This window comes from Psittacula echo (genome assembly GCF_963264785.1).
Source record: "Psittacula echo genome assembly, chromosome: 6".
NCBI classification, from domain to species: Eukaryota; Metazoa; Chordata; class Aves; order Psittaciformes; family Psittacidae; genus Psittacula; species Psittacula echo.
Window position 1 is genome coordinate 65,433,506 of NC_137743.1, and position 13,081 is coordinate 65,446,586.

At 39.2% G+C, this 13,081-nt stretch overlaps 1 protein-coding gene across 2 annotated transcripts in view; it reads right to left on the minus strand.

The window, feature by feature from the left end:
- LRP2 (LDL receptor related protein 2) overlaps nucleotides 1-13,081 on the minus strand; it is a gene marked incomplete at both ends in the record, with an annotated part of 128,383 nt that overhangs the window by 35,971 nt on the left and 79,331 nt on the right. For both annotated transcript variants that reach the window (XM_080620988.1, XM_080620987.1), the window contains 9 exons: nucleotides 1,705-2,221; nucleotides 2,726-3,021; nucleotides 3,469-3,670; nucleotides 4,312-4,443; nucleotides 5,284-5,403; nucleotides 7,064-7,189; nucleotides 8,132-8,374; nucleotides 8,782-8,985; nucleotides 12,242-12,531. In XM_080620988.1, coding sequence (XP_080477114.1) covers nucleotides 1,705-2,221; nucleotides 2,726-3,021; nucleotides 3,469-3,670; nucleotides 4,312-4,443; nucleotides 5,284-5,403; nucleotides 7,064-7,189; nucleotides 8,132-8,374; nucleotides 8,782-8,985; nucleotides 12,242-12,531 — 2,130 coding nt within the window. The remainder of the gene's footprint in view (nucleotides 1-1,704; nucleotides 2,222-2,725; nucleotides 3,022-3,468; nucleotides 3,671-4,311; nucleotides 4,444-5,283; nucleotides 5,404-7,063; nucleotides 7,190-8,131; nucleotides 8,375-8,781; nucleotides 8,986-12,241; nucleotides 12,532-13,081) is intronic.

A 13,081-nucleotide genomic window follows, 5' to 3' on the forward strand; every position in this document is an offset into this window, starting at 1 on the left:
TCTACACCACCCTAAGCAGTACCATTCCCACCAGGGAGGAGGAGAAGATATTCTTCCCAACCTGAGCTTCATTACATCCTCCAGTCCTCTCCCTGTGCTGAAAATGAGTAGAAAAACTCACCAACTATTGTATTGTCCTCCAGCCCTTATGAAACATCTAAAGAAAAACTTACTGATGACTTAACTAATGGCAGATGAAATAATTCAGCAACTGTATTAATAATGGAGCAGTAGGACCACTTGAGCTAAAAACAGGCTTTTCCTTCCTCACCTGTCCATGAATCATAAAGCATTTGGGACTGCGGGCAACATTAAGTATCATCGGGTTTAGAGACAAAGGGGTTTAAAAATAAAAAATATTATAGTGACATTGACAGAGTCCAGAGGAGGGCCATGAAAATGCTCAGAGGGCTGGCTGGAGCACATCTCCTATGAAGACAGGCTGAGAGATTTGGGCTTGTTCAGCATGGAGAACAGAAGGCTCAGGGAAGAACTTATAACAGCCTTCCAGTCCCTAAAGGGAGTCCTACAAGAAATCTGGAGAGGAACTTTCTACAAGTGCATGTAGTGACAGGACAAGGCAGAATGGCTTTAAACAGACAGAGTGGAGATTAGGAAAAATTTCTTCACTATGAGGGTGGTGAGACACCGGAAGATGTTGCCAGAGAAGTTGTGGATGCCACATCCCTGGAAGTATTCAAGGCCACGTTGGATGGGGCCTTGAGCAACCTGGTCTAGAGGAAGGTGTCCCTGCCCATGGCAGGGGGTTGGAACTGGATAAGCTTTGAGGTCCCTTCCAACCTAAACCTTTTACGATTCTATGTCATATTCATATAACCACTCTCATTTAAGTTCTAAATGTGACATTTTGCATTATTCTCATTATTTTGCAAAGTCTGATCCATGATATTTAAACCTTTCATACTGATAGTACTACACTCATAAAGCAAAACCTGATGAAACACAGCCAAGAACTCTGTCAGAAAGAGCACCACATAAGGACAGTTTGTATGGAAGTAAATTGGACTACTTTTTGATACACAGCATGCAATTAAAAAATTACTATAATGAAAAGTGATTTTCAATTACATCACCCTTATACTGCCCTCACAGCTCTAGTGATGTGGATCATGTTTGAGTGTTAAAGATGCATTTTTCAAGAGCAAAAGAAACATGCTCTTCACATTGGCACAGGAGCCAAATTTCATTAAAGTTTGTTACTTTACTACTTCATTTTATATTACTTACTTCATTGGAATCTAGTTACCTGTTGTAACATATTGGTTACGTATAGAGCGAGGCCTGCATCCCAACCCCAGAAAATGCTAGCAAAGGAATAAAGAGCCTAACGTCAGAATCCCTGCCCAATAGCCACACATAACACCCCACCTGGTAGCTTGCCTAGTCTGTTCATTAATGATTTCCTAACAAGTTTTTCCCAAGGGTCATAAGCACTACTTCATTATTGATGAGAGAGCAACTCTGATATAACCTCAGTATACTTAATATGACAGCTGTTAGAATGTCATGTAACATATTAGATGGTGATAAACAATTCCAGTCCACTTATATAAGATTGCATCCACAAGACAAAATTGAGTTCTCATGAGGAATTTCACATGAAGTAGGAGAAGACCCTAAGATAAACTTTCTCACACGTTATTTTCTTAGTAGCCCAGAAAGACAGAAAGTGTATTTACTTACCTGCCAACCCAGTCAACAGCGACACCTTCCCCGTTGGGCACATCATCACTTATCACTGTCTCCTTATTTGTTCCATTTAGGAACATTCGTTCAATGACCTTCCTCCCCACATCAATCCAGTACAACCTCTTTTCCACCCTGTCAAAGTCCAGTGCCACCACATTTCTCAGTCCTTGCAAAATGAGAGAGTAAGACTGGCCATCTGCTGTGAGATTTCTCAGATAGTAACGGTTGCTAAAAATAAGGTATGGGGAGATATTACTATTTTGCCGGCAACTTTTTCCATCAGGCTCCCGGATATAGCCTGGGGCACACTTACAGATGTAAGAGCCAGCTGTGTTCTCACAAATCTGGCTACATACTGATGGAGTTTCATTGCACTCATCAATATCATCACAAGTCCGTTTATCAGACATAAGTTTATAGCTGGGATGACAAGAACAGTAGAAACTTGTCTGTGTGTCTGTACAGTTATGATCACATCCACTGATTGAAGGGTCACTGCATTCATTTATACCTGGGGAAGGAGAAGAGTTCTATTCAAGAAACCAGCTAGCAGAGAAAATAGCACAGTCACTTTCCAATGTACTCTTTTCTGTCTCTCTCTCTCTCTCCCTGCTAGGCCCTGGGAATGCTGAATATGAATCTGGGCTGCTGTAATAAAGGAACAAGGAAAAGAATGTAATCTAATACAAACCTATTCTAGCACCTTAGAGGTCTGTCACCAAACACAGTGAATTGAAAATACGCACTTATGAATGGTGCATTTTGCAAATGAAAGGGCAATACATAATGTCTCAACTAAATTTAATTTATGTAATTAGCTAATTTTCATGGTTTGTTAAAACAATATAAGAACTATTATTTAATTAAAACAAAAATTTAGATATTAAAATTTCTTCTAATCCCTCTGACAGAAGAGAGACTATGACTGCAATTAAGCAAATGTCTTAGAATTCTCTTTTAAGGCTGCCTAAGCATTTCAAATTAAGTAAGACAATATAAATCAATCTACACATACCACATCCTTTTTCATCGCTATTATCTAAGCAATCATCCAAGCGATTGCAGACTTTAACCACTTCAATGCAGTTTCCATTGTCACATTTAAAATGATGAGGAGAGCAAGTTGCTTCTGGTGTATTACAGAGATGTTCCAGCTCATCAGATTCATCACCACAGTCATTGTCCCCATCACAGATGTAGGCCTTGGAAATGCAGCGCCCATTCTGACAAGTAAACTGGTGCTGTTGACAGGGTTCATAGATGCATCCCCTTTCATCACTGCTGTCACCACAGTCATTCCGCCTGTCACATCTGAAGAAGGATGAACAAATATAAGAAGATAATCACTACCTTTAGGGCAGATAGATAGATACACTCTCCTGATTTCCAAAGGCAGCCAAATAGTATTGGCTCCAATGAAAGAGACTTTCAGAAATTAGGTTCATATTATATAGAATCTGGTTCTCTGAGATCTGATTGTATTCCCTATATGCATTACAAGCTGAACAGAATCACCCCAAGAGACATTACTAGGCACAAGAAAAATGATGCAATGCTAATGGTATTGGGAATATTAACATAGAAAATTTCTGAGCATTTTAAAGTTAAAACTAATGCATGAATGCAGAGCAGATAAACAGTATCATTACAGCATGTAGATCTACTTAACAAGTAAAGAGTATGAAAAAGTTTTTGAATTATCTCCTTCACTTTAAGCAAATTTTGAGTATTCCTGCAGTGGCTAAAGTAGTAACAAACCTGTATGTGTTTCGAATGCACAAGCCATTACTACAAGTAAACTCATTTTCTGTGCAAGATCTTCGTGTGCAGTTCTGGTGCTCATCAAATGCATCACTGCAGTCAGCATCACCATCACAGACCCATGCCCGAGGAATGCATCTCCTGAGTGGAGGTCGATTATTGGCACATGTGAACTCTGCTGCCGTGCAGTTGCGGTTTGCTGAAAGAAAAGCGTGTTAACTGAGACACCAAGTTATACTCTCCCACTACACACACAGAGCCTAGTTATCCACCCTTAATCCGCAATAAAGCCATGCTCTGCTGCACATTCAGAGAGAATAAGGAGGGCAAGTGTATCCATCTACTGTTAAAAGAATCAAGGAGCAGGACCAGGCTTGGTGAACGTTCTTCCCTTTGTTCACCTTCTAAACAGGCATGCTTATTTTAATCACTAATTTCTAAAGAAATAAATAAAGAATAAATAAATAAAGAAATTATGCTAGAATCATGTGGTTATTAATATGTACACACAAGACATAGTGCATGACAATCAGGGGGTATCTCAAACGAAGCTGTTATCGCTTCCCAAATCACACAAACAACCCAGGTTAATTGTATCTCCATTTGAACTCGAAAATTCAAAGAAGAGTAATTGCAAAATTAGAACAATTACCCTCCCACAGTAAAATACTTGATTTTAACTCACTATAATGAAATTGAAAGTACAGGAAGAGTGCACCTTATCTTAATGCGCACCTTTATGAATAGAAAAACTGGCAGAGGATAGGAGTCTGCAGTTGGTGGTTTTCTAATAAATACTTTCAGGACAAAGAGCAGCATGCATTTGCATTAAACACCTACCACAATTATGTCTTTGATCCTCATCACTCATATCCCCGCAGTCATTATCACCATCACAGATCCATGTTGCTGGGATACATCTGCCATCATCACATCTGAACTGGTCACTTGAACAAGTCCGCACTTGGGGCACTTAAAAATGAAAACAATCACTTTGCTTGTTAAACTAACCTGAGCTGCCATGAAAATCTAACAAGAAACATACTTTAGGGAGAATCTTATGATAGTGACATGTAAAACAGAAGTTGAAATATAAGACAGTTAGTTAACGTATAAGCTGCAAGACATTTTTTTATGCTAAAGGTGCAACTCCAGCAAAGTAAGCTATTAGCCCTGCTTAAAACAGAAGAATCTCTTCTGCTCTGTGTTATGCCAACTTTTATAGTGAGAATAATGAGAATTTTGTAATATAAATTCTCAGTGACTTCTGTTAGCCCCTTCTCTTCTTCCCTAGAAATTACCTACTTCTTTTCACCTTCTTCCCTGCCACACTGCTTATTACCATTAGTTTCTATTGTAAAACACAGGATTTGCTTATTGCAATACTATGATACTTTATGCTGTCAGCAACGTTCCTCTGCATCTCATTTTTCTCAAAGATGCAACACTGCACACACACTTCCTGTATAGCATAACATCTGCTTTTACATCCAATATAATACCAAAATACTTGTTGCTTTTTGTTACTTGATTCACCACTATCACAGTCTTAGACAAAAGAGATTATACATTAACAGTAATTACATTAAGAGCAATCAATTGCTGCAATTAAAAGCCTTCATATTCCATACATAGATATAAGTATTTAAGACTTGAATTACTCAGTGACCCATATTATTTAGAGTCAGTGAGTAAACTTCAGAATATACTTATTTCAAGCTAAAAATAAAAATAAAAATAAAAAAATAAATAAATGAGGAATTACTGATTTTCCATAGCCCATTGTGTTATATCTTCTGAGTGTAAACTTACCACAAGAGGCAGGTTCATCAGAGCCATCAGTACAGTCTATTCCTTGATCACAGTACCAATGAGCAGGAATGCAACGTCCCGATGTACAACGAAACTCACTATTTGTGCAAGTCAGTGAGACTGGAAGAAAAAACCTATGTATGACTTCTTTCTTTCTGTTACCTTTCCAACTTGTTTTAAGTTGCTTTTGAGTCCATGTTATGCAAAAATATTACAGACCCCAAAAAAGAAAGAGAAAAAATTATGCTAGGAAGTATGTCTTTTCACAGCCTATCTACAATGAGTTCATTGTACAAACTTGATCTTTGTATGCAAAAAATGGGCTTAATTCTCTCCTTTGGCATACATATCAGCTAATAAGTAGATAATTTGCTCTGAAAATAGGATTGCATGCAGCAACTGTAAATATGCTCTACATTCGTACTTGAGATTTGTGCACAAAAAAATAAGCACAGTCAAATATACCCATTTCTCCAGTGCCTAAACCAGGCAGTAGCAGACTCCATGCTTTACAAGGAATCAAAATGTGTAGTAAGGAAGTAATATCTCATGGCAGATATTGCTTTCCTTGTTTCCCCACCAATTTTTCTTCACTTGCAGATAGGAATCTTTTCTTAATGGCAGACAAGAACAAACTGTAACCCTGAATAGCTCCAGCTAAGCACACTGCAAATATTCCTTTTGCACTTTGGCTGAGCCCCCTGGCATATAGAGTGTGTTTGATAATTTCTTCAGTAGTTACAGATACTTTCCTGTACCCTCTGATGGTTTCAACATACCAAAAAGGACCTAATCTGGCTTTTTAACTTGCTCTTCTCTGTGCCTTCAGTGATAGAAATCAAAGGCAATTAATTGCTCATTAATGTCTTGGGGCTTCCTTGATCTCCCATTCTCCTATTCTCTCCTTCTTTCTTGCCCTTGACCACTTCTCAATTTAAATAATTCAGCAGTGCTAGGACATAAAAAGCGGAAGGGACAAAGCATACCTTTCATGAGCAGCACAAGAGTCACTATGTCAATATATATAGCCACATATTTTTGACACACGGGGGTCCACAGATAAAAGTGGCCGTGTTCTGGCTAGAAAAATTGAACTCAAATTTTAGAAAACCTGTAGCCTGATTAATTCAAGGCAGATACCTTTAGGGAAACTAGCGACAGCAAAAAGTAATCCACTTAAACAATACTAAAAATAAATCAGTATCTGAAAATATCCATTATGTTTTATAAACTGACCCAAAACATCTTATAAGGGAATAATACTATCTATTACCTAATACAAATGTCTGTAGTAGCAAAGATAAGCTGTTTTGTAATTAAGGCTGTTTGAAAACTAGACACCTCTAATACAATAACTGGAAGCTACAATGAACAACAAATCATAAGCTAAGACATACATAAGTACATGGAAGAGCTAAAAGAAATTACATTTGAGACTGTATGCTATTCATTATGATTAGAAGGAAAAATATTGCAATGTGAAAGTTTAAAAAAAGCCAAATCACTGTAATACTGAAGCATCTTGTAAAACCATAAAGGAGACAGTGCAAAATTAGCAAAAGGAATGACCCCTCAAATGCTCCATAAAATTGCTGAAAAAAAATATGATCTTCTTCTAAGCATGACTTAGATAATTGAGAGCTAATAATAAAATGCATACACCTCATAACTCTTCAGTATTACAAGAGCAGATGTTTTAAGAACAGTTGGGGTTATGTCATAAAGCAGTGGAATAAATTACTGAAGTACAAGAAAAGTGACAGAGGCCCTATTAACTTACCACAGTGAGTAGGGCTCTCATCACTCATATCTCCACAGTCGTTATCACCATCACACAAGTACGTTCGAGGAATGCAAATATTTGTGCTTTGGCATTTTGTATAACCAGATTGGCAAGTGCGCTCCGCTTTAAGGACGGACAAACAAAAAGTTCTTTAGAGTTTTTCTTAATATTGTTATGCTGCATCTCATTAAAAGATTAATAATATTGCTAAAAAGTCCCACCTCACTCAATTGCTAAACTGCAGTCATACTACTTGTGCTATATGGAAACAGTTAGACAATTGCTTTTATTGACAGAAATCCTGACAAAAACATGATCAAAGAAACACATGCCAATACTTGTGTGTGAGGCAATGTAAATTGACATGTATTCACACTGTAATGCCTGCCTTTGCAACCAGCTGGTCCTATATGAATCATCAGAAAAAAAAAAAATCCACTAAATATTCACTAAATATATTTTCATTGACTTCCCTAACTCCAACTATCCAGCTATGTTTCCCACTGAAAAACGTAATCTTAGTGCAAAGACATGATGAGTTTGATTAACTGTAACAAGCAGTCAATATTGACCTAATCATAATTTACATCTTAAGGAAAACAAACGTTACTGGTAACTTTGAGAGCTACAAAGCATATCATTCTAAACAGAATAAATATAAACTGTGCCACAATATACACTCCCGACGATTAAACATAGTATAATTAACAAAGTAAAAGTCCACTGTCAAACTCCAGGCTAGTCCTGCAAAAACATGAGCCCTGCATCCAATGAATCCAAAATAACCTTTTTAAAATCCATGCAATTGCTCACAAGACCTAATAGTAAGTACTGCATGAACATTTGTTACATCAAGGCAGACTATTTAAAACAACTGTTATTACGTAAAAGAATATCTTTTAACAATTCTATTTCCTTCAAATAACATGAAGCAGAATCTATAATGTAACTAAAGAAATCCTTTATCCTCTTTGATTTTGTCACGATTCTTCACACACAAACACATTTACCTCTTCTTCAGTCTAAAGACTCAGACTCAAATAGGCACTAGGTAAGTAAACTTACGGCAATTCCTCTCATCTGATGTGCCATTATCATGACAGTTGTTCACTCCATTGCAGACGTACTGAAGAGAAATACACCTTCCATTATTGCAAGTAAATTCTGTGTGGGAGTCACAAGTTTGGAACAAGCAGCCTGCCTCATCACTGTTATCCCCACAGTCATTGTAGTAATCACAGCGGTAATGATAGGGCACACATCGCCCATTACCACAGGTAAAAGCTGTTGGTTGACAAGTATGGAAAGCTGCAGAGAAAATAAATGGATAAATAGATAAATAAGTAAGTAAATAGATAAAAATATACATGGATAAAATGTAATCTAAGCTCTGTGACAAAGTAACAAGTAAAATCACAATATTTTTACCTGCCAGGGCAAACACAGCTGCAAAACGGACTGCATGCAAAGTAAAACACATATTTGAATTAAACAAAGTAGAAATTGCCTATATACGACAAAAATTCAGTACCACAGTGCTTTTGGATTCTAGAGAAAATGAATAGCCATTCAGACCTCAAGTCTTTGAGCAAGCAAGAGACTGTTTCCAATGGCAGCCATTAAGATCCATGATCATAAAGACATAAAAGTGAGAATACAGTACAGGTAAGAAAGAGTATGCATCACTTTCTCATGAAGATATTTTAAACGCTTACCACACACACTTTCCAGTTCATCACTGCCATCACCACAGTCATTGTCATTGTCACATTTCCATCGCTCAGAGATACATTGCCCATTAAGGCATGTGAAGAAACCAGTATCACACCTGGTACCATTATCCACAATACAGTGCTTGTTGTTGTTGGCTAAATACCAGCGACCTTCAGAGGGGCACTGACATTCTGCACCAGCTGGACCTAAATTTATGTTTGACAGTAAAAATAAAATAAAATAAAAAAAAAAACAAAACCAAAACCAAAACAAAACAAAAAACCCCAAACCACAGATTTAACATTTCTGCTTTAGATAGGTTTCTATGAAACTGTTCACAGCTGTAACACTGGAAAAGGAAATTAAATTCTCACAATTCCTGTAAGATCTGTTTAGAAGTCTGGTGACTTAGCCAGATTTTTGTCTCAGTTAAGCATAAGCAAATCCATTAAAACCCACAGGAGTTATTCCAGAGTACTTTAAAGGAACTGAGATGAGAATTTGAGAACTTGGAGTATCTTGATATTTTCTTGTTGTCCAAATAGTTTTTGGGTAGCTGCAAGATGGCATCTGATGCTTCCAAATATCAGAGCTGCAGCAGCTCTGATGAGTCTTTATCCCTCAAAACGAAAACAGGATGTTCAAAACTCCTTGCACTAGACTAACTGCTCTTTCCAAAATCAATCAGAAGTTGTTTTCAGGCAAGACAGATTTTTAAAGGCATTTACACAATTACTACAAGCAGGCACCAAATGAGTTTTTCAAAGTGAAGGTGCATCACTTCCAAATATCCACAACATATGAAAGAGTTCTGTAATGGGTATGCTCTTTGAGGTATACTGCTATTCTGGCTTCCTGGCCATTTGGACTGGTAACCTGTTGGCACACTTTAATTCTCTCCTTAAATCTGCGCAAGGAGAGTTACAAGATGGAAGACATATGTCACTCAGGTCTCACCCCAAAATGCAGCTGACAATACAGAATACGTTTCTGGAGACCATGACTCAAAAGGACACCTGTCCCACAGTGTAGATAGAAATCAATTTGTGCCAACTTCTTACCAATCGTCCAACATTTAAAACAAGACAGTAGAAACATTTATTTTGGAAATTAATCATTAGGTAAAGACTTCAGATTATCATGTGATATAGTGACCATAAAGACTTTTTAAATATGTAGTAGGAAACATCTGTTCAGTATACAGCATGTCAGTATGTACTCCTAAGGTAAGCATATACTGCGGAGCTCGTTTCATGTCTCATCCCAGAGGATAAAAAAACCAAAAACCACATTAAAACCCCAGAAAACAATGTTTTGGTTTATATTTAGAGAAACCTATAATTTTTATTTGTGAGGATTCAGACACAACCTTCAGGTGTGTTAGCAAAATATCATGACCTTGAATTGCAACCATTTTGATTGCATTTATAAATAAATATTAAACATATTATATGATGAACTCTCATAAAGGCAACACTAATAGAATCATAGAATCACAGAATAGTTAGGGTTGGAAAGGACCTTAAGATCATCCAGTTCCAACACCCCTGCCATGGGCAGGGACACCCCACACTAAACCATGTCACCCAAGGCCTCATCCAACCTGGCCTTGAACACCACCAAGGATGGAACATTCACAACCTCCCTGGACAACCCATTCCAGGGCCTCACCACCCTCTCAGTAAAGAATTTTTTCCTTATATCCAATCTAAACTTCCCCTCTTTAAGTTTGAACTCGTTACCCCTTGTCCTGTCACTACAGTCCCTAAATGAAGAGTCTGTCCCCAGCATCCTTGTAGGCCCCCTTCAGATACTGGAAGGCTGCTATGAGGTCTCCAGGCAGCCTTCTCTTCTCCAGGCTGAAAAGCCCCAACTTTCTCAGCCTGTCTCCATACGGGAGGTGCTCCAATCCCCTGATCATCCTCGTGGCCCTCCTCTGGACTTGTTCCAACAGTTCCATGTCCTTTTTATGTTGAGGACACCAGAACTGCACACAATACTCCAAGTGAGGTCTCACGAGAGCAGAGTAGAGGGGCAGGATCACCTCCTTCGACCTGCTGGTCACGCTCCTCTTGATGCAGCCCAGGATATAGTTGGCTTTCTGGGCTGCGAGCACACACTGAAGCTGGCTCATGTTCATTTTTTCATCGACCAACACCCCCAAGTCCTTCTCCGCAGGGCTGCTCTGAATCTCTTCTCTGCCTAACCTGTAGCTGTGCCTGGGATTGCTCCGACCCAGGTGTAGGACCTTGCGCTTGGCATGTTTAAACTTCTTAAGGTTGGCATCAGCCCACCTCACAAGTGTGTTGAGGTCCCTCTGGATGGCATCCCTTCTCTCTGGCGTATCAAGCGAACCACACAGCTTGGTGTCATCGGCAAACTTGCTGAGGGTGCACTCAATCCCACTGTCCATGTCACAAAGATGTTGAACAAGACCGGTCCCAACACCAATCCCTCAGGGACACCTCTCGTTACTGGTCTCCAGCCGGACATTGAGCCACTGACTACAACTCTTTGTGTGTGGCCATCCAGCCAGTTCTTTATCCACTGAGTGGTCCATCCATTAAATTGATGTCTCTCCAATTTAGAGACAAGGATGTCGTGTGGGACAGTGTCAAACGCTTTGCACAAGTCCAGGTAGATGACATCAACTGCCCTGCCCCTGTCCATCAGTTTCGTAGCCCCATCATAGAAGGCCACCAAATTGGTCAGGCAGGATTTCCCCTTAGTGAAGCCATGCTGGCTGTCAACAACCACCTCCTTGTTTTTCATGTGCCTTAGCATGCCTTCCAGGAGAATCTGCTCCAAGAGTTTGCCAGGCACAGAGGTGAGACTGACTGGTCTGTAATTCCCCACGTCATCCATTTTCCCCTTCTTGAAAACGGGTGTTATATTTCCCTTTTTCCAGTCATCGGGAACTTCATCTGACTGCCATGATTTCTCAAACATGATGGCCAGTGGCTTAGCAACTTCATTCGCCAGCTCCTTCAGGACCCGCGGATGGATGTCGTCAGGTCCCATGGACTTGTGTACGTTTAGGTTTTTAAGATGGTCTCGAACCAGATCCTCTCCTACAGTGGGCCTAGGGTCTTTATTCTCACAGTCCCTGCGTTTGCCTTCCAAGACTTGGGTGGTGCGGTCAGAGCCTTTGCCAGTGAAGACCAAGGCAAAGAAGTCATTAAGAACCTCAGCCTTCTCCAAATCCAGGGTAGCCAGTTGTCCTGATATCTTCCAGAGGGGGCCTACGTTGTCCCTAGTCTGTCTTTTATTCGCTATGTACCTATAGAATCCCTTCCTGTTATCCTTAACATCCCTAGCCAAGTTCAATTCTAACTGGGCCTTAGCCTTTCTCACCTGGTCCCTAGCTTCCTGGACAACATCCCTGTATTCTTCCCAGGCCGCCTGTCCCTGCTTCCACCTTCTATACCTAATACCTTACAGTCATCAAGCATAAGAGCTTACCTGGTGCACAGATGTGACTGCAGCCACCATTAAACTGGTTGCAAGGGTTGGTACACTGTTGCTGCTTATTTTTTGCCCAGACATGAATATCCATTGGTCTTTGTGGAAGATTCATGATCATCACAATCTGATCTGAACCATCATACTTATTAGCTCGGTAAATGCTTTGTGTGCTCCAGTCCGTCCAATATATGTGCTGATCAAACAATGTCATTGCAAATGGATGCAGAGCAGTGCTAACAATTACCTCACGATTTGTACCAGTGAGAGTGCATCGCTCAATCTTCTGCCTAAAATAACAAAGAAATGATTACATCTTAAAAGAAAGAATTATTTTGGCTCATAGATAAAGCCATGCCCTAACTAGTCCAGCAACCAGTATCCACCATTTCAGTAATGTGCACCAATACGTAGGGTGTTGTTCTGAGGTAAAAGCCTCAAAATTTTCCAAGAGTAATGCATAGCAGCAGCTCTGTAATACTGACACAATAATGTACTGCAAGTATCAGTCTGAAGATTGAAATGTTTAAACAGCTACGCTACTGAGAGTTAAAAGGAATGCAAAACTTCATGAGAGAATACATTTTTGGAATAGGTATGATGTTAATGACTTCTTATAACAGGAGAAAACCAACAGTCCCGTGAAATGGGACATGTTTTCATTTCAGTCTCATCTTCTGCAGATCCAGAATTACACAATCAGGAAATACAAGCAAATTCACAAGAGGACAAACATGCGTTTTCTGCCATTTCTCACATAACAACACAGGAGGGGAAAACATTTCTAATATATAATAACCACTATATATATATAACATCTAATAGACACAAATGATAAAT